Genomic DNA, 21,955 nt, shown 5'->3' on the forward strand with positions numbered 1-21,955 from the left:
GGGGTGAGGGGTGTGGTCATGGGGTGCAGGTCTGTGTAGGCTGAGGAGCTTGTTCCCCGAGTGAGGGTCTGTGAAGGCTGAGGGCGTGTTCCTGGGGTGGGGGTGTTTGTGCAGGATGAGAGTTTTTCTGGCCTGAGGGGCTGTGAAGGATGAGGGGCGATTTCCCGGCTTGAGGGTCTGTGAAGAGTGAGAGCCGTGTTGCCGCTGGTGCAGGTCTGTGAAGGGTGAGGGGCGCATTCCCGGAATGAGAGTCTGTGAAGGGTGAGGGGCGCATTCCCGGAATGAGGGTCTGTGAAGGGTGAGGGGCGTGTTCCTGGGGTGCAGGTGTTTGTGAAGGATGAGGGGCGTTTTTCCGGCATGAGGGAGTGTTAAGGGAGAGGGGTGTTTTCCTGGCTTGAGGGTCTGTGAAGGCTGAGAGCCATGTTGCCGGTGGTGCGCGTCTGTGAAGGGTGAGGAGAGTGTTCCTGGAGCAGGATATGTGAAGGGTGAATGACGTGCTTTCGGGTGAGGTTAGTGCAGGACGAGCGGAGTTGTCTCGGGGCTGTGTCCTCTAAGGTGGGGACGTGGTCTCTGGGCGGGGTCCGCCATTTTGTCTGGTGAAAGTTGGAAAGGGAGGGTCCAGGGACAAGCGAGACTCCCACCTCTGGCCTCATCCTCAGCCCTGCGTTTTCCCCACTTGTACTGCCAGAAAGCTGAGTGGTGGCAATCACTTTTGGAGTCTTCCTGAGACGATCCACCAATATGAAGTAAACTTGAGGAGGTGAGAGAAAATTATTCGTTCATTCATTGATTCCACTCAAGGGTCACCCAGGGCTCCTCTCTCAGCTCTTCTCACGTCCAATGCCCTACAAGATATCTGGAAGCCGCCCTGCTGTCCTTGCACTGCTCTTGGGCCGGAAGCGTGCTGGGGGTGGTGGGGGCCAGGGAATAGCCTAAAGAGGGAAATGTGGAGCAGAGCCTGGCGCTATCTGTGCAGGACTCTCCTCTCAAGCATGAATGGCCATGGGGTGGTGATGACAGGTGGTACCTCCGACTTAGCGAACGTGGAGCACTAAGATAGGAAAAGGCCACTGGACCCTGGACCACAGGTTTCCTCCCCTGTCCTCTCCTGCCTCCACACTGCCCTCTGTAGGAAGCCAGAGTGGTGTCTTCTATTGCTACTTCTTAGAAATAAATGCTTATTCCCTGGTGTCGCAAGGACGAGTCAGCATTTAGACAAAAAGTTTTCTCAGCAAGGCAACTTTACTTTCTGCAGAAATGGTACTGCTTGCCAGCAGTCTCGCCACGAGAGTACACCGAACAAAGGGAAACAGGAATATTTATCCCTAATGCATGAGGCCCCTACTGCTGTGTCCTGTCTCCACTGGCTGGAGTTAAACCTCACATTCTAGGCTGAATTTGATTGGCTAACAATTTAAAACTTCCTAAATAGGTAAAGTCAATGAGGAACAAAGGAAAAGAGGAAGTTGCTTATGAAAGGACTTTAGAACAGTAATAACATTTCCAAATAAGGAAGGGGCATAGGCTGCAAGCTGGGACATGTCTGGGCATGTCCAGCACGAATATTTTGGTTAAGGTAAAAGGACACAGAATGTACTACATGCCTGTGAACATGTCTAACACAAATACTGAAGTCAGAGTATACAGGCATACAGTATGCTTATTCCGTTACATTTGCTATGTAAAGCTTAACAGAGTTATCACTATAAAATAAGAAGCTTGAACAGAACTAGCTCTGAGAGAAAATACCAATAACATTTCTGATTTGAAGTAGAAACTTTGAAGAGGAGCTTTTTACTTTCCACACTGCTCATAATTTTGAGAATGTTCAAATCCACAGAAAAGTATTATGAACATCATAAACCCTTCATTTAGATTCTACGATCATTGACATTTTGCCACACTGGCTGTATCTTTGAATATATTTACTTTTTGTTGCTGAAAAGTAATTTGACTCCAGCCCCTCTTGAACATGCCTCACCCCTGCAAGGCATTGATTTGAGGTGCCCTAGGGAGGAGGGCAAGCTGGAGACCCGAGGGAGCCCGCAGTGGACCTGAACTCTGGGGGTGGGAAAGGGTACCAGGGGGAGGTGTTGCCAGGCAGGGTCAGGGTCAGGTCACATCCCCCAGACTCCAAGCAGCAGAGGCACAGTATCACCCTTGAACCTGAATTCAAGGGCTCTGCAGCAGCACTAAGCCTAGGTGAGAAGGTCTTGGGGGCAAGTACCCTTCATGCTGCAGGAAATGCAGGGTCACCAGCTCCTAAGACAGCTTGTGACCTGGGGCCGCTGCAGCACACAGGTCTGCGGGGCATGGGCTTGCCCTTCTGTGTCTTCCTTTTGACACCCTGCCTCTAACCTTCCCAGGAGGAGCCCAGCAATGGTGGCTGAGCCCCAGGTGAGCTGACCTTTGGGGAACAGTTGCTGCCCAAGGGCTCTCCCCCTCAGCCTGGAGTGTCCCTTGCCCAGCAGACCCTTGGGGCCCTGAGAACAGAATCTCCTTCCCCAGATGCAGGCCCAACCCGTTGGCTGCCCCTTCCACAGAGCTGAGCAGGGTGCAGGGCCCTGAGGGGAGAGCCCAGTTTTGAGAGCTCTGTGTTTCCATAGTCACACTTTCCCTGCCCAACCTACCCCTAACTCTTTTCCTAAACATCTGCCTAGAAGGTAGGGAGATGCACACAGAGCCTCTTGCTAGAAACTCAGTCCAAGCTGCAAGGTGTGCCTGCCCTTGGGCAGGGGTGATGCTCTCTGGGCAGTGAGCACCTGTGATTTTAGGGCACAGTGATGTTTGAGGAGGTGGCCATGTACCTCACACAGGAGGAGGGGCAGCACCTGGGACCCCCTCAGAGAGCACTCCACCAGGATGTGATGCTCAAGAACCACTGCACCCTAACAGCTCTGGATAAGCATCACATGGTGGGTTTCAGGTCCCTGCTCCCCATCCCCAGGTGACTGGTCCCCTGGGCTCTCTTGACTCATAGACCAAACATCCCTAGTCCATGGGTATGGTACATCCCCAGTACCCGTGTCCCAGCAGGGAGTGCCTAATGATCTCATCACCCATTCTTCTCGAGACCTCCTCTGGATCCCCCTCCTCTTGCAGCCTCTGTGGCCCTCAGCCAGGGGCAGCTCAGATATTCCAGCACTGACCATTATCTTCTTGATAAACAGGTTTTTCAGTGTCCACATTCAGGGTTATCTCCCAGCGGGAGCAGGGGAAAATGCCATGGGTCATTGCTCTGCCAGGGCCTCCCTGCACAGGTGCGTGAGGAGGTAGGTGTCTCAGGGGAAGCCGTGATGTGTTGTGCATGTGAGCTGTGAGGGGGGAGTTTGAATGGCCAGCTGAGAGACCCCTGATTGTCTCTTTTGACTGCCGTCCTGGCCCCACCTTCCCTCTGAGGAGAAGTGCAAGCCCACTGTGCTACTCCTTGTGCAGCTACTCAGGTAGGACAGCCATTTTCTAGTGGTGACCAGGCTTCCCTGATGAGCTGATTAGCGCTTACATGTCAAAGTACAAACAAAACTCCACATTGCGTTCACATGGGAGCATGCCCCCAGCACCTTCTCCTATTTCCACAGTTTGCGTGCTGCTTGCATGCAGGCATTCTTCTAGGTGCTGGGGTTAAGTATAAGCAAAACCAAGTACTTGTCTTCACGGAGTGTACATTTTGGTTTGTGCAGAACATCGTAGTTTGGGAAAGAATGATTTACCCTGCCCTGATGTCCTATCATATTGTTGGTCTCCACATTAGAATGCTAAGGGACAGGGACTTCATTCATTCACCAAGTCCCTGGTACCTCAAGCAGTGCCAGGCACCTGGCAAACACTGCTGGAATGAATCCCTAGTTCTTTAGTTGTCAGTTCCTGCTTTGTGCACTGTGCCATCAAGGTGCCGCAAGTATCTGTGTAAGAAGGCATTTGCCCTCAGAATTTCAGTCCAGTCAGAGAGAGATGGACACACACAACTAAGCGTGATACAAGACAAATGGAATAAAGTCATTAACAGAAGGGAAAATAAAACTCAACTCAGGCTGAGACATATGAGCTGCACAGAAATTTGCTTTGGCTCAATCAATTTCTTCTTTCACAGAGAAACTTTTTTTTTTTTTTTTTTTTTTTTTTTGAGACGGAGTCTCGCTCTGTCGCCCAGGCTGGAGTGCAATGGCCGGATCTCAGCTCACTGCAAGCTCCGCCTCCCAGGTTCACGCCATTCTCCTGCCTCAGCCTCCCGAGTAGCTGGGACTACAGGCGCCCGCCACCTCGCCCGGCTAGTTTTTTGTATTTTTAGTAGAGACGGCGTTTCACCATGTTAGCCAGGATGGTCTCGATCTCCTGACCTCGTGATCTGCCCGTCTCGGCCTCCCAAAGTGCTGGGATTACAGGCTTGAGCCACCGCGCCCGGCCCACAGAGAAACTTTTAATTTCCATTCTTTGTTTCAGATTCTTAGGTCAAGACAAAGCATAAACAATTAACCCCAACAGAAAAATCTGAAGAATAATTACAAGGAGTAACTCAGGAGATTTTCCCAAGAGGCAATCCAGAGGAGTTTGAGTTTCAATCAGCTTGTAGGATTGAGACAGGAGCAGAATATTGCTGGAAAAAATTCACAATAAAGACCAGGATGGCCATGCGCGGTGGCTCACGCCTGTAATCCCAGCACTTTGGGAGGCTGAGGCGGGCGGATCATGAGGTCAGGAGATTGAGACCATCCTGGTTAACACCATGAAACCCCGTCTCTACTAAAAATACAAAAAATTAGCTGGGCGTGGTAGTGGGCGCCTGTAGTCCCAGCTACTCAGGAGACTGAGGCAGGAGAATGGCCAGAACCCGGGAGGTGGAGCTTGCAAGTGAGCCGAGACTGTGCCACTGTACTCCAGCCTGCAGCCTGGGTGACAGAGCAAGACTCCGTCTCAAAAAACAAACAAAAAAAACCAGGATGAAGTTATTTCCCCAAAAGAGAGGTTCGAGGCAAGTGGTCAGCTCCCCCTTGAAAATCAATGCAGCAGACAAATACCAGGAATGTAATAAATTGGAGAAAAGTTTGTCTCTGGGCACAAAACCTGTTGTACCTCTGAGGGACAGGCCAGAAGAGAGAGCCAGTAGATGGAGGATGGGTGGCTGAGGCTTTCCATGTGAGTCATGTCTGAGTGGACGTCAAGCAGTTACCAGTGGGTCAAAGCCCTATGGATGTCATGTGTGTGGGAAGTCTTTCAGCAAGAACTCACACCTTACTTGGCATCAGATAATTCATACTACAGAGAAGCCTTGTGTATGTATTGAATGTGGGAAAAAAATCACAACTCAAGCCTTATACAACATCAGAAAATTCACTGTGGATGGTGAAACCCTATCTCTACTAAAAATACAAAAATTATCTGGGTGTGGTGGTGCATGCCCACAATCCCAGCTACTCAGGAGGCTGAAGCAGAAGAATTGCTTGAACTAGGGAGGTGGAGGTTGCAGTGAGCTGAGATTGCGGCACTGCACTCCAGCCTGGGTGACAGAGTGAGATTCCGTCTCAAAAAAAAAAAAAAAAAGGCCGGGCGCGGTGGCTCACGCCTGTAATCCCAGCACTTTGGGAGGCTGAGGCGGGCAGATCACGAGGTCAAGAGATTGAGACCATCCTGGCTAACACGGTGAAACCCCTTCTCTACTAAAAATACAAAAATAAATTAGCCAGGCATGGTGGCGGGTGCCTGTAGTCCCAGCTACTTGGGAGGCTGAGGCAGGAGAATGACGTGAACCTGGGAGGCGGAGCTTGCAGTGAGCCGAGATCACGCCACTGCACTCCAGCCTGGGAGACAGTGAGACTCCGTCTCAAAAAAAAAAAAAAAAAAGAAGGAAAAGAAAATTCATGGTGGAGAGAAACACTATGTGTGTAGTGAATTTGGCAAGGGCTTTAGGGAGACATCAAAACTTGTTAAACATCAGATAATTCATACTGGAGAAAAGCCCTATGGGTGGAATGAATATGGCAAAGCTTTTAGTGGGAATTCCAACCTTATTAAACACCAACTGATACATACTGGAGAGAAGCCCTATAAATGTATTGAGTGTGGGAAAGCCTTTAATCCGAAAGCAAGTCCCATGCAATATCAGAGAATTCGTACAGGAGAGAAACTTTTTGAATGTAAAGAGTGTGGAAAAGCTTCAGTCAGCCATCACACATGATTCATAATCAAAGGATGCATTCTTGAGAGAAGCCCTAAAAATGCAATGAGTGCAGAAGGGGCTTCATACATCACACCTGATTGATCATCAAAGAATACACACTGGAGAGAAAACTTATTTGTGTGTCATGTGTGGGAGAGGCTTTATTCAGATGTCACACTTGATGCATTGCCATAGAACACATTCTGTAGAGAAGCCACACGCATGTAGTGAATGTGGGAAATGCTTCAGCCAGAGCTCAACTCTTACTAGACATTAGGTTATTCACACTATGGAGAGTGAGTATAAGTTAAAAGGAATGTGCGCAGGCTTTCAGTGTGAGCTAGCTTCTCAGTCGCTATCTCACAAATTCTACTGGAGAGGAACCCCTCAATTCATACAGGAGGGAAAAGCATCCAAGAATGCAACAAAGGTGGGAAGCCTTTCATTGTAGCTCATTATACAATGTCATGAGAGTTCCTATTGGAGAGAACACCTATGGATGTAATGAATGTTGAAAAAACATTTAGTTGGAACTCACGTATTATTTACGATGAGATAATTCATAGAGAATATAATGGATATGAGAGGCTTTGGTGTACTGTGGGAAGTAGGTGGAAATGTGGGTTCCTGCTGTTACCCTTTTGAATAAACTGCCCTAGCAGGTGCTTGCCCCAGGGTGGCCATGCTCTGTAGGGAATCTTGCTTTAGACTGGGATTGTCAGATGGAGACAAAGACAGCCTTATTCCTGGCTGGGAATGCCACTGGAAATGCTAGGGGAGACCAGGATCCATGGTGTGGCCTGATCTCAAATATGCAGAAACCAGAAACAGAGACCAGACCCAGAGAGAGGCAGATAAATGCAACCCCCAAAGTGGATGCACAGGAAAATGGAATACTATAAGAGTTAGTGTTGGGTCCCCAAAGCTGCCTTTTTATCCTGAACAATGATGAGCAATGACTGAAGGTCTTCGTGAAACCAAACAGAATAGCTGAGGTAGCTTCCTATACCTCTGCACTAAGTTTCTTAAATCTGAAAGCATGTAGAATGAGTGTCAGCCGCACCAATATGTAGGATCTGTATTTTCATCAGAAGGCAATCCATTGCGGCTACTGGCTACACTGAAAACAAAATTATTTTAACATAAGCCTTCAGCAGCTTAGGATAAAATACTTTAGAATGAAGTTTTCACTATGAAATGAAATCAAGGCTGGGCACAGTGGCTTACGCCTGTAATCCCAGCATTCTGAGAGACCAAGATGGATCCCTTGAGGCCAGGACTTTGAGACCAGCCTGGTAACATGGTGAGACCCCATCTCTACAAAGAAATAAAGTTAGCCAGGTATGGTGGTGGGTACCTGCCATCCCAGCTACTTGGGAGGCTGAGGTGGAAGGATCATTTGAACCCAGGTGGTTGAGGCTGGAGTGAGCCATGATTGTACCACTGTACTCTGGCCTGGGCAACAGAGCAAGTCTCTGTCCCAAAAATATATGTGTTAAAGATTACTTATATCTAGTTCATACCTCCCAAAAGTAATTCGAATTGAAATAGTGATGCACACAATAATGTCATTAAAGTAGAAACACAAAGGATTATAAAACCATTGATGGTAAGAGCAATTGATTTTGTGAACTTCAAATCATAGATATAACTGAATAGTTCATTGTTTATACAAAATAGCTGTTGAAAAGTTTCTGACTGACTGGGCGCAGTGGCTTATGCCTACAATCCCAGCACTTTTGGAGGCCAAGGCAGGTGGATCACATGAGAACAACCCGGCCATCATGGAGAAACTCTGTCTCTACTAAAAATACAAAAATCAGCCAGGCCTGGTGGTGTACGCCTGTAATCCCAGCTACTCCAGTGAGTCAAGAGAATTGCTTGAACCCAGGAGGCAGAGGTTGCAGTGAGCTGAGATCACACCACTGCACTCCAGCCTAGGTGACCGAGTGAAACTCTTGTCTCAAAAAAAAAGTTTCTGGTTAGATTTTTCCTTTAGGCACAGTCTGAGGGGAAAGGAGGAAAGCTTTGAGAGGAACACAGCTATGAAATGCATCCATCTGCCCCTCCTTCGTCATCAGACAATGGCACAACCTGAGCCAGGGATGACCCTCTGTCTTCCAAGGCTTGAGGTGCAGAGAAGAGCAGCCAGACCCATATACTCTCCAGGGTTCCACCCCCAGTCCTGGGTGTAAGAAACAAGCTGTTACCTTGTGTTGAAAAAAAAAAAAAAAAAGGGAGGGGCTGGGCGCGGTGGTTCACGCCTGTAATCCCAACACTTTGGGAGGCTGAGGCAGGAGGATCACTTGAGGCCAGGAGTTCAAGACTAGCCTAGGCTACAAATTGAGACCCTGTCTCTACAAAAAAATAAAATAAAATAAAATAAAAAATAGGCCGGGCGCGGTGGCTCAAGCCTGTAATCCCAGCACTTTGGGAGGCCGAGACGGGCGGATCACAAGGTCAGGAGATCGAGACCATCCTGGCTAACACGGTGAAACCCCGTCTCTACTAAAAAATACAAAAAAATAGCCGGGCGAGGTGGCGGCGCCTGTAGTCCCAGCTACTCGGGAGGCTGAGGCAGGAGAATGGCGTAACCCGGGAGGCAGAGCTTGCAGTGAGCTGAGATCCGGCCACTGCACTCCAGCCTGGGAGACAGAGCAAGACTCCGTCTCAAAAAAAAAAAAAATAATAAATAAAATAAAAAAAATAAAAAATAAAAATAAAAATTAGTCGGGTGTGGTGGCCTGCACGTGTATTTCCAGATACTTGGGAGGCTGGCTGAGGCAGGAGGATTGCTTGAGCCCAGGAGTTTGAGACTATAGTGAGCCATCACTGCACCACTGAACTCCAGTCGGTGATAGAGACTGCCTGGTCTCTAAAAAATTTGTTCAAAAGGGAGGCAGGGGTAGACTCTTGAGTCTTGTCTACAATTCTCTACTCCTCACAGGGAAAACGGACTTTACATTCACAAAAGGGGAACCGCAGCAGCTGCTGTCACCAACAGGTGCTTCTGTGCATCACTGATTTGTATCTGGCTCACTCTCTTCCACTTGTCCTGTTGTGCATACCCTTGGATGCCAGGTGACACTTGCCAAGGTCGTAAGTGCCACAGGACTTGCAGTGAAGGGAAGGGTTGATTGGGGGAGTTAGGAAGGTTTGGATGAAGAATTAGAACTGGGCCTTGAAGGATTGACAAGATGATAGCAGAAGGAACACAGATGAGCTGGGAAGAGGCCGATTCTCTCAGATGCCACGGGGTTGGGAGTGTGACTGAAGACCGGGGCAGGACCAGGATCCTGCAGAGCCTGGACTTGCAGGCTCTGCGGGGGAGTGTGTTCAGTTCTGGAGCCATGGGAGCTGTAGGATATTTTGAACCAGGAGGGTTTCAGAATTCCTCTTCAAGACCATCTGGGTACGTGGTCTGCGAAGCACCTGGCAGCTCCCTGTGCCCACAAAGGTACTGTGCTCCATGGTGTGCATGGCTCTCCTCCTCACCTGTCAGCCAAGTGTCATAGCTACACTGCCCTGTTCCTCAGACTATAAACTGGCTTCTTGATTACCCTCATGGCTCCTTTTCCTTCACATGAGATTTTATGGTAAAAACAAACAAACAACAAAAACAAAAAAAGAACCCACACTGGTTGTGGCTGAATGCTCTGGTCAAGGGCGTGGGCCATAGCGCACATGTACTGGGGAGATCAGCAGGGAGGTTACTGAGAGGCAAACTCACCTGCTCAGAGTCTGGACAGTGGCTCTGCAGGCTCTGATACCTGATTCTTCCCTCATGCTGAGATGATCCCTACATTCCAGGAAGTGGACATAGAAGACCAGAAAGCCAGGGCACAAATTGAGCCCTGCTGGAAGCTAGATTCTTAGCATGTGCCCGAAAGTTGTCAGCAACCTTGGTGTTGCCACTGGGATTGTACCTCCATTTGTGCACAGGTCTTGAGGGAAGCTGGAGGAACAGGAACCAGAACATGAGGAATGGACAGTGCCTGGACAGTATCTGCACATTACTGGCTCTTTGTCTTTCCATTTTCTTTCCTCTAAGGCTTAGAGTCCAAGCTGAATGTTAGTTTCCTCTGTGTTTCTCTAATGAATGATTAAGTTTCTGCTCATGAAATTAAAATCTCATTCCATGCCCTTTGGGACAATAAGTTTACAGTTGATGGAAGTTTAGAATGACTCCCAAATTATTCAGTAACACATTTAAAGACAGTCTTTTGTCTGTCCCTACGATGGCCAGCCACATCGAATGTCAGAGCCTGGGGGGAGCAAAAAGAGGGTTTTGGAGTGGGACAGATGGATCTGGATCACAGAAAATTTGTTTAACCTCAGTTTTCTTACCTGTGAAATGGTGATGTCAATCCTTACCTGGCACACGCAGAGCACTTAGCACCACCTGGCACATGGCAGGTGCTCCATGAATGGCAGCGACTGTTACTGTGTCCAGAGTTGGTTCCTTCCAGTGGGTTCATGGTCTTGCTGACTTCAAAAATGGAGCCACGGACCTTCACAGTGGGTGTTACAGCTCTGAAAGATGGCACGGACCCAGAGTGAGTAGCAGCAACATTTATTGTGAAGAGCAAAAGAACAAGGCTTCCACAGCAGGGAAGAAGATCCCAGCGGGTTGCCCTGCTGGCTGGGGTGGTCAACTTTTATTCCCTTATTTGTCCCTGCCCATGTCCTGCTGATTGGTCCATTTTACAGAGTGCTGATTGGTCCATTTTAAAAACCTCTAGCTAGCTCTACAGAGCACCGATTGGTGCATTTTACAAACCTCTAGCTAGCTAAGAGTGCTGATTAGTGCATTTTACAATCCCATTATAAGACAGAGTAAGTTCTCCAAGTCCCCACTGGATCCAGGAAGTCCAGCTGGCTTCACCTCTCATTGCCACCACAGTGGACTTTACTAGGCTAATGGTAAAAGGCAACTTTATCTTTGTGACTAGGAGATAACTTTTTCCCCAAATGGGTGACAAGACTAAGGTTCTGACATGTTGCTTCTGGGCTCCTGCTGTGGATATCATCAACCACAGCCACCTGGAAACATTCCCAAGATACCTATTTTTCCTATAGATAAGTTATTTTTTCTACCTTCAGTCCTTAGTTCTCATTCTCCAAGGAACTCAACAGTCCTGAGGAACACTGAGGTCTCAGGGACCTAGTTCTATCAGGGACTCTGCGGCACCCGGCCCCTGGGTCCCTCACCTCCCACCAGGGCCGCCCCATTGGTCTCCATGCCCAGGGCGCCTCTTTCCTCTTCAACTGCCCCAGGGGCACCAGGGCCCCTTCTCACTCAACACTGTCTCTGGGTGACCTCGCGAGCGCCAGTGGCATCACTGACCATCAAGACGCCCCAATCTGCATCTACATCACAGCATCTTCTGCCGGCTTTAGGTCCTGCTTCACCAGGATGTCCCGCAGTCGCTTCACACTAAGAGTTCAACTGGACCCCTTCCTCGCCCGGACCCCGAGCTCCCGTCGGGGACCGTTGAACCACCCAGTGGGCGGTCAACCGGATGTCCCAGAACGGACCGAGAGCGCGTGCGTAGACCTCCGCGGTCGGCTACTTCCGGTGCGCTCCCAACAGGTTTCTGCCCGGTTTCCAGCGCAGGGCTCCTTTCCGACCTGAGAGAAGCGCGAATTCGCCCCTGCTGCCCGCCCCGCTTTGCCCCAGCACGTCCCTGACGGGCCGGAGGAGCCCCCATAAGTGGCAGTGGGCGCGATGGTGGCGGCGTGTGGCGGGGCTGTGCCCAGAAGCGCTAGCTCTCCCGGAAGGGGGGGACCGTTTCGCCCCGCCCCCGAGTCTGGGCGTCCGCATTGCCGCGTGGTCTGCGAAGCGCGCCGAGGGGGTGGTTAGGGCAAAAGCGTGGGGAGGGGCCACGTCCCCGCTGCCCCAGCCAGGCGTTTCCTTGCCTCACCTGGTCGTTCCTCTACGGCGGGAACGCGAGGCGCCCACAGGGATGTCGCTAACGAGTCCGCGGGGCGACGCCGAGAGTGGCTTGAGGGGTCCCCGCAGGAGCCCCCCGGCGCGCGCCTCTTTCAGCGCTTTCCACCTCAGTTCTGGCCCAGCGCCTCGGGTGGGTAGAGGGCGAGAAATCCTTTGCCTCAAGCATCCCCTAAATGGGTCGGAAAGATCAAAGAGAAACGTTTCTGAGGGAAAACCTGGCGCCATCGCGTCAGCCCCTTTTTAAGAGCGCGCGTTTTCCGCGGGGTGGGAGCTGCTGTCTGACCACAAGTTTCTGGTGGCCCTAGATTCTTCGGCGCCTTAAACCTGGGGTTCCGGAAGCTGTAGCCCCCTTTCAAAATCCGCCGGAAGCGCCTGACCCCCAGAAGTCACGCTGTGCCTTGACCTGCCCGGGAGCAGGGGCCGCGGGGAGTTTCCGCGAGACTTCCTTCTGTGGAGGTTAAAGCACGGTTTGTCAAAACGCCTTAGAACTTGCAATGCCGACCATGCGCGTCAGGGTGGGGTCCCAGAAGCAGACCGTGAGGTGAGGCTTCCTGTAATGTTGGCTTATTGGGAGGCCCAGGCTCGGCCAGTGAGGACTGGGAAGAAGAGGAGGCCAGCCCGGGTGAGCGTCGTGCAGAGGCTGCGGGATGACCGGCTCCAGTCCTGCAGGGGAGTCTGGAGCCCGCTTGGATCGGACCTCAGTGCGGTCCCGTCGGGGTGGAGGGAGCTGGGCCTTCTCTGCCTCAGCGGCTTTAGGACTCTCCCAGGAAAAGGTGAGCAGCGTCGGCCCTGGACCCAGAGAAGCAGGGGCCACATGGAACTGGGTGCGGGAAGGTGGTGAAGGGCCCAAAGGATGCGTGCATGGCCTCAGGAAGTGCCAGAAGAAAGCCTTAGTCTGAATTTGAGAATTTCTTCAGGTTTAACTTCTTGAGGGGGCGCCATACTTTTCCAAAGCAGCTGCCTCATTGTACCTTCCCATTCTGCATCTGTTCATCCATAAGGCGATACATGACAGTTTCTCCACATCCTTATCAACACTTGTTATTGGCCTTTTTAAAAAAATCATAGCCATAGCTGGTGGGTGTGAAGTGGTGTCGCTTTCTGGTTTTGATTTGTATTTCCTTGATAACTAACGTTGTTAAGCATCACCTCACATGCTTAATGGCCATTTGTGTATCTTTGAAGAAATATCTATTCAAATCTTTTGCCCATTTTAAAATTACTTGTCGTTTTATTGAGTTGTAAGAGCTGTTTCTCTGTTCTGGGTACAAGTTCTTTAGCAGATAGATGGTTTGCAGATATTTTCACCTGCCGAGGGTTGTCTTTTCAGTTGTTTGTTTTTTGAGACGGAGGCTCGCGCTGTCGCCCAGGCTGGAGTGCAGTGGTGCCATCCGGGCTCACCGCAAACTCCGCCTCCCAGGTTCACACCATTCTCCTGCCTCAGCCTCCCGAGTAGCTGGGACTACAGACGTGCGCCACCATCCCTGGATAGTTTTTGGTACCTTTTTTTATTTTTGCGACGGAGTCTCACTCGGTCGTCCAGGCTGGCGTGGAATGGTGCAATCTCGGCTCACCACAACCTCCGCCTCACGGGTTCAAGCGATTCTCCTGCCTCAGCCTCCCGAATAGCTGGGACTACAGGCACGCGTCACCACACCTGGCTAATTTTTATATTTTTAGTAGAGACAAGGTTTTACCGTGTTGGTAAAGCTGATCTCCAACTCCTGACCTCGTGATCCGCCCACCTCGGCCTCCCAAAATGCTGGGATTACAGGTGTGAGCCAGTGCGCCCGGCCAGTTTTTGTACTTTTAGTAGAGATCGGGTATTAGCATGTTGGGCGGGCCAGTCTCAAACTCCTGACCTAAGATGATCCGCCCGCCTCAGCCTCCCCAAGTGCTGGGATTACAGGCCTGAGCCCCAACGCCTGGCTGTCGTCTTTTCACTTTTTTTTTTTGTTTTTTGAGTTGGAGTCTGGCTCCGTCGCCCAGGCTGAAGTGCAATGGCGCGATCTTGGCTCACTGCAACTTCTGCCTCCTGGGTTCAAGCAGATCTCCCGCCTCGGCCTCCTGAGTAGCTAGGATTACAGGCATGTGCCACCACACCTGGCTAATTTTTGTATTTTTAGTAGAGACGAGGTTTCAGCATATTGGCCAGGCTGGTCTCAAACTCCTGACCTCGTGATCCGCCTGCCTTGGCCTCCCGAAGTGCTCAGGGCATTACAGGCGTGAGGCACTGTGCCCAGCTCACTTTCTTGTTGGTATCATTTGCAGCACAAAAATTCTTAATTTTGACGTGGTCAATATTTCTTATTTTGTCACTTGTGCTTTTGGTATCTCTTTCAAATAACCTGCCCCTTTTAGTTTTCTTCATCTCGACTTTATTGTTTCCTTTTTTAAAATTTTCATTTTCTCGTTACTACTTCTTTCTTTAGGTTTACTCTAATAATCTTTGTCTAACTTCTTAAATTGAACATTTAACTTCTTAGTATATTAATTTTTTTTAAGAGGCAGGGTCTTGCTTAGTCACCCAGGTGGGAGTGCAGTGGTGCCATCATAGCTCACTGCAGCCTCAGACTTCTGGGCTCAAGTAATCCTCTCACCTCAGGCTCCAAGTAGCCAGGACCACAGGCTCAAGCCACCATGACTGGCTAAGTTTTGTGGGTTTTGTATGGACAGAGTTTCACTATGTTGCCCAGACAGGTCTCTAATTCCTGGCTTCAAGCAATCCTCCTGCCTCGGCTTCCCAAAGTACTGGGATTACAGGTATAAGCCACTATACCCAGCCTAATTTTTTATTTATAATTATGAAAGTACAATAGATTATTTGACAAAAGTTTATAAATTAATGAAGACTGGACTTAGTAATAGACTGATTTTTTTAAAGCTCTGAGTAATAGAAGTTGAAGGACAGTATTTTTAGTAGAGATGGGGTTTTGCCATGTTGGCCAGGCTGGTCTTGAACTCCTGACCTCAGGTGATCCGCCCACCTCAGCCTCCCAAAGTGCTGAGTTTACAGGCATGAGTCACCCCATGCCTGGCCTTAAGCTTTCTTAAAGTTTTTATTTAATTTTGAACCTGACAAAAGAAGTATATATTTATCATGTACAACATGTTTTGAAATATGTATACATTGTGAAATGGCTAAATTGAGCTAATTAGCATATGCATACCTTACATACGTTTTTTGTGGTGAGAAAAAAACCTCTTAGCAGTTTTGATGAGTACACTACATTGTTATTAACGATAGTCACCGTGTTGTACAGTAGATTTCTTGAACTTATTCCTCCTATTTACTTCCTCCAGTGGACACAAAGGAAATTTGGTATCCTTTGACCAACATCTCCCTGAGCTTTTTTTTTTTTTTTTTTGGAGACGGAGTCTTGCTCTGTCGCCCAGGCTGGAGTGCCGTGCCACAATCTCAACTCACTGCAAGCTCCACCTCCTGGGTTCATGCCATTCTCCTGCCTCAGCCTCCCGAGTAGCTCGGCCTACAGGTGCCCGCTACCATGCCCGGCTAATTTTTTGTGTTTTTAGTAGAGACGGGGTTTCACTGTGTTAGCCAGGATGGTCTCAATCTCCTGACCTCATGATCCACCTGCCTCGGCCTCCCAAAGTGCTGGGATTACAGGCATGAGCCACCACGCCCAGTCTCCCTGAGCTTTTTCTTTTGAAATAATTTCAGACTTAAAGAAAAGTTGCAATAATGCAGAGAACTCCCAAATAACCTTAACTCAGACTCACCAGTTCTTCACTGTTGCTATATTATTTCTCTTTCATTTTTTTTTTAACCATTTAGAAGTAGGCTTGAAAGAGTCATTTTGTCTGTAATCTCCTACCTATGTTCCATATCTTCCTGTATTTCTTCCTGTTTCTTTTTAGGGGTGCAGAATGTAGGACGAGACACTTTTTTTCTTAGTTTTAAAATATCTGATTCTAGACGTTTTTAGTATCTCCAGATCCTTGCTTGAGGATATTTACTTCTGTTGTGTTACAGTTTTCTTCTGCTCCTTTGACTTCTAGTCACCTTGGGCTCCCAGGACTCCAGCTCCATCTCCATCTCCTAAATTTATAGAGACTGCCCAGCATCTCCCTATGCGCAGGTGGATTTTTTCCTAGTCTGTCTTTATACAGGGGGTTCAATCCTTTAGATAGGGTCCCAGGTTCCAACCATCACCCCCAAGCCACCCAGGCCTCACTGTCTTCATGGGGGCTATAAACGGGCCCCAGAGCTGTCCTAGCATGTTTCCAGGTGGGAAGCTCTGACTTTCATTTCAGTCTTCATTTTTAGCCCCTGAGGTTTTCCCTCACTCTCTTAGTGCTTAACCATGAATTTTCCTTCTAACATCCTCAGTCCCAGGGTCCACAGCAAGTACGTGTCAAAACAGCTGTTGGAGCCACACAGGAGCCCTCCCATGCCCCGGTGCTTCCTTACATTCTACATAAATGGGAGACCTGTAGGCCTCTTGAGGGAGGCATCATTGTGGGAGCCTTCCAGTAGATTAGAAGGGGAAAACAGTTTTAACGTAGCCAGTGTGCTCATGAACAGAGCATAAGCAGAACACAAGGTTCACATTTACACAAAGCACATTCTTGGCACTATTTCCTTTCTCTCCTGCTGTCACCTCTCTTCTTTCCTTCCCAAGTACATCCTAAGCACCTGTTCTGTATCACGTGCTGGAGATAAAAAGGCGCATAAGACGACGTCTCTGACAGCAGAGAGCTCTCCGTGGAATGGAGGGTAACCAGGTAGAAAGGCAAATGTGAGTTGAAATGGTGGGGATATGAATGTTGTGCTATGGGATACAAGAGTAAAGAGAGTAATTTTTTTACAAGTGGGGGAGTTGTTCCCCCCCCCCATTTTAGAGTTGGAGAAAAAGAGACCCAAGAAGATTCAGTGTTTTCCCTGAGGTCAGAGTGAATCCATTGCAGAGGGAGACAGGACTCTCCAGGCGAGCCTGTGCTATCCACTCCCTCTTTTGTGTGGACCATTCCACATGGACCACACTAAGGCTGGCAATTCCCACACTTGGAAGAGGTTCTGTGATAAGAATTTTAATAATAAAGTGGGGGAGATAGAACCTGAGCAGGGGGAATAAGTGCAGCAAATCACAGAATGGATGTTAAACCAAATGCAGCAGTGACCCCAAATTCCCTAAGAAAACAGTAGGGCCAGGCACAGTGGTTCACGCCTGTAAGGCCTGCACTTTGGGAGGCCAAGGTGGGTGGATTGCTTGACCCCAAGAGTTCAAGACCAGCGTGGGCAACATGGCGCGACACCATCTTTACAAAAAATTAAAATTATCTGGGTATGGTGGTATGTGCCTGTAGTCCCAGCTACTTGGGAGCTGAGGTCGGAGGATCCCTTGAGCCCAGGAAGTCAAGGCTGCAGTGACCTGTGATCGCTTCACTGCACTCCAACCTGGGTGACAGAGTGAGACACTGTCTCAAAAGAAAAAAAGAAAACAAAGAGGAAATGAGAGATTAAGGAAGGCTCCTTGAAGCAGGGAAATGTCTCAGTTAGACCTGGAGGGAATGAAGAGTAGATTTGAAAAAATATTCTTGCAGGTAGAGTCTCAGAATTGAAAATCAGAGGCCAAGCACAGTGGCTTATGCCTGTAATCCTAGCACTTTGGGAGGCCGAGGCGGGTGGATTACGAGGTCAGGAGTTTGAGACCATCCTGGCCAATATGGTGAAACCCCATCTCTAAGAAAAATACAAAAATTAGCTGGGCATGGTGGTGCGTGCCTGTAGTCCCAGCTACTCAGGAGGCTGAGGCAGGAGAATCGTTTGAACCTGGGAGGTGGAGGTTGCAGTGAGTCGAGATCACGCCACTGCACTCCAGCCTGGGCAACAGTGCAAGACTTTGTTTCAAAAAAAAGAAGAAGAAGAAGAAAAAGAATTATCAGAATTTCAGAGGTGATCACACTGAGAAACTAACTACTACAGTGTTATTCAAACTTCCCAATGAAACTCTTTAAATAGATGCTTACTGATCCAACCATGGTTAATAGGAGAATGCAAATGAAAACCATGGATACCACTACATCTCCACTAAAATAGCTATAATATTAAAAAATGAACACTACTGCTGGGTGCATTGGCTCATGCCTGTAATCCCAGCGCTTTGGGAGGCTGAGGTGGGCAGATCACCTGAGGTCGGGAGTTTAAGACCAGCCTGACCAACATAGAGAAACCCCATCTCTACTAAAATTACAAAACTAGCCAGGTATGGTGGTGCATGCGTGTAATCCCAGGTACTCGGGAGGCAGAGGCAGGAGAATCGCTTGAATTGAACCCAGGAGGTGGAGGTTGTGGTGAGCCGAGATCGCGCCATTGCACTCCAGCCTGGGCAACAAGAGCAAAACTCCATCTAAAAAAAAAAAAAAGTACAATACCAAGATCTGGTGAGGATTCAAAGCAACTAAACTCACATCGTCAGTGGGATGCACAACTGACTTTGTAAACAGTTTGGCAGTTTCTTAAAATGTAAAACATAAGCTTACCATGTGACCCAGCAATCCCAGTCCTGTTTACCCAAGATAACTGAAAAGTTAGATTCACAAAACAGCCTGTAGTTGATACACAGCTATGGCAGCTTTAATCATAGTTGCCCATACTGAAAATGCCCAAATGCCCTTCCATGGGGGAACGGATAAACAAATGGCTCCGTCCATACAATGGAATGCTACTCGGTGTAAAAAAGCACTCTACACAGGCAATGTGGATGACTCCAATGCATCATGTTCAGTGAAGCCACATGCAAACAGCTGCACACTGTAATCCTGGAAATGGTGAGGCGATGGACAGAAAACAAACCAGTGGTTTCCACAGACTGGAGTTGAGGAGGGGTTGACCACAAGAGTGCACAAAGGAATTCTGGGTGGTGGTGAAGATGTTCAATATCTGGAATGTGGTGGTGGCACAATTGTTTGCTTTTGTCAAAGCCCACAGAACTATACACTAAAAAAATTTTATTGTTTATAAATTATGCTTCAATAAACCTGCCTTTAAAAATTTTTTTTTATCAGTAATTACAATTTTCAAAAGTGGAGATACTTGGTAGGCCCCTGCTTTCTTGGCCCCTGAGGTCCCTCTCTCTGCTAAACTGTAGAGTTCCTTAGAACCAAAACCAAACTAACTTCCATTTTAATGAAAATGAAATGCAAAAACTGGGGCTCCAAGCAAGGAGGAAACGTCTACCTGCAGTTCCTCTGTGGGTTGGTGGGAGAGGTGGTGGAAGGAATAAGGCTAAGCCCCACCAGCAGGCGCACGTTCTCTGCCTGGAGGCAGATGTATGGGACTGAAAGTGGATATTCTCAGCCACAAGCCTGGGCCTGGATAGGAAACAAAGGATAAGACTGGAAGGATGTCAGGCAGGGTAGACCCAGAGCACCAGCTGGGCTCATTTTTCACACCCTCCATCCATTCGTCATGAGTATCCGGACACAGCACCACACGGTTCAACTCCTGAGCACGGCAGTAGCCTTTACACAGATAGCCTGATTTCCCAGAATGAATTCTCTTGTGTTTACTCCCAGATTTAATGACTTTAAATGACTTTTAGTAGTCATCTGAACTATTTATTTTACTTTGCCAGGAATATTTAGACCTTATTTATCTTTCATTATGCCATCTTCTAATGTAAAGTGAACAGTTGCTAAATTGTCTTCTGCATTTATCACTTTAAAAATGTCTTTCTTGGAAAATCTTTTTGATTTGAATAAAGTATCTTTTAGATCCATCATTTAAAGCAGGTTTCTCTCCAACTTGAGTCTGCTGAGGTGGTGTGAGCTGTGAAGTCTGGCTGAAGGCTTTCCCACACACACTGCAATGACAGGGTTTCCCACCAGTGTGAGTTACCTGATGTTGAATAAGGGCTGAATTTCCACTGAAGGTGTTTCTACATTCTTGACATTTATAGGGCTTTTCCCCAGCATGCATTTTCTGATCTTCCGTGGGTTGTGAGGTGGGACTGAAAGCTTTTCCATATTCATTACATCCAAAGGATTTCTCACCAGTGTGAACTGTCCAGCGCAGAATGAGATTTGCACCATGGCTAAAGGCTCTGCTGTGCTTCTCTCCAGTGGGAATCTGTCCATCTGGTTTAAGGCTAGAGCCATGAACAAAGGCTGGACCACGTTTTCTGCACTTGCGAGTCTCTCCACTGTGAATTTTCTGATGCTGAATGAGGGTTGACCTCCGGCTGAAGGCCTTCCCACAGTCACCACATTCATAGGGCTTCTCTCCAGTGTGAACTCGCTGATGTAGGGTGAGTTGGGAGCTCTGGCTGAAAGCTTTCCCACATTCAACGCATTGGTAGGGCTTCTCCCCAGTGTGAACTCTTCGATGCTGAACAAGAGTGGAACTCCGACGAAAGGCTTTGCCGCACTCATTACAAACATAGGGTTTTTCTCCTGTGTGAATCCTTACATGTTCAGTAAGATGAGAGTTAAAACCAAAGGCTCTACCGCATTCATTACATACATAGGGTTTCTCTCCAGTATGAACCCGATGATGGAGGAAAAGGCTTGAGCTCTGACTGAAGGCCTTCCCACACTGATTGCATTTATGGGGCTTCTCTCCAGTGTGAATTCTCTCATGCTGAATAAGGCTGGAACTTCGACTGAAGGCCTTCCCACAGTGCCTGCATTCATGTGGCTTCTCTCCAGTGTGAATTCTCTGATGCTGAGTTAACTGGGGGCTCTGGCTAAAGCCTCTTCCACATTCATTACACTTGTAGGGTTTCTCTCCTGTGTGAATTATCCGATGTTGAATAAGAGTTGAGCTTCGACTGAAAGCCTTCCCACACTCACCACAGCCAAAGGGTTTTTCTCCAGTGTGAATTCTCCGATGAAGACGGAGGTGAGAATTGAGTCCAAAAGTTTTCCCACATTCATCACATTTAAATGGTTTATTTCCAGTGTGAATGTGATGGTGCAGAACAAGATTTGAGCTGTGAGTAAAGGCTCGTCCACACCGGCCACATTGGTATGGCTTCTCCCCAGTGTGACTTCTCTGATGTCTACTTAGGTCTGAATTATATTTGAAGGTTTTGCTGCATATATCACATTTAAAGACCCTCTCTCCTGTTTTATTTCTTTGAAGTCTAACAACATTTTGGTTCAGATTCAAGTTTCTATCAAATGCACTACCCTCTTGGGGTCTTTCTCCCAAAGATCTTTCCCTACCCATGGTAGCTTCTGTTAAAACTCTCTTGTGAATATTGGGTTTGTTCAAACTCTGCCCGGCAGAATTTCCCAGGTGCTCTTCGAGTTTACCCTCATGGCCCCATGCTTCCCGAAACTCAGCTGCCTGTGCATTATCCCTTAAGAGACTTCTTGATACAAATTCTGGGGTTTTTACTTCTTCGGAAAATTTTTGGTTTAAAATAGATAGTTCCTTCTTGGTCCCAACCTCGGAATCTGTTAAAGAAAAATATGAATGAGTTACTAGAGAAAACCTTCCATCGGGGATGATGTCCACGATGTGGTAGAAGCTCCTACAAACTGTCATGCAGAAGGCAGTGCTCTCACAGGAAAACGTGTGAAAGTAAAGATGGGATGGCCAATCAACAGGATAAAAATATTCAAGTTCATTAGTTATCAAAGTAGTCAAATCAAAACAAATTATGATTTTTCACCTATCAAATTGGCAAATTATTCAACAAATATTTAGAAAGCCAGGCATGTTCTAGGTAAGGAATATACAGGAAGATAAATATAGTCTCTGATCTCATGAAGTTTATGTTCTACTCTAGATAGCAAGTAAGTTCTTAAAAATAATGATACACCATGTGACAGAAATTGTGTAAATGTGTTATTGACCCTAACCTAGTCTACATGGTCAG

At 48.0% G+C, this 21,955-nt stretch overlaps 2 protein-coding genes and 2 long non-coding RNA genes across 11 annotated transcripts in view; 2 read left to right on the forward strand and 2 right to left on the reverse strand.

The window, feature by feature from the left end:
- Positions 1–21,955, forward strand: part of ZNF7 (zinc finger protein 7) — a 322,126-nt gene that overhangs the window by 173,552 nt on the left and 126,619 nt on the right. The gene's annotated exons all lie outside the window — the stretch shown is intronic.
- Positions 1–21,955, forward strand: part of LOC140712260 (uncharacterized) — a 34,487-nt gene that overhangs the window by 3,941 nt on the left and 8,591 nt on the right. The gene's annotated exons all lie outside the window — the stretch shown is intronic.
- On the reverse strand, positions 6,287–11,955 carry LOC140712259 (uncharacterized). The gene is made up of 2 exons (XR_012093802.1): positions 11,502–11,955; positions 6,287–10,687 (listed from the first exon to the last, which is right to left on the reverse strand). It is a non-coding gene; the product is annotated as an uncharacterized lncRNA (long non-coding RNA).
- ZNF251 (zinc finger protein 251) overlaps positions 18,684–21,955 on the reverse strand; it is a 38,020-nt gene continuing 34,748 nt past the window's right edge. For all 7 annotated transcript variants that reach the window (XM_008001984.3, XM_037999925.2, XM_073018530.1 and 4 more), the window contains one exon: positions 18,684–21,530. In XM_008001984.3, the coding sequence (XP_008000175.1) occupies positions 19,792–21,530 (1,739 nt within the window). In that variant the 3' untranslated portion in view covers positions 18,684–19,791. The remainder of the gene's footprint in view (positions 21,531–21,955) is intronic.

The sequence above is a fragment of the Chlorocebus sabaeus genome, chromosome 8 (assembly GCF_047675955.1).
Source record: "Chlorocebus sabaeus isolate Y175 chromosome 8, mChlSab1.0.hap1, whole genome shotgun sequence".
Taxonomy (NCBI): Eukaryota; Metazoa; Chordata; class Mammalia; order Primates; family Cercopithecidae; genus Chlorocebus; species Chlorocebus sabaeus.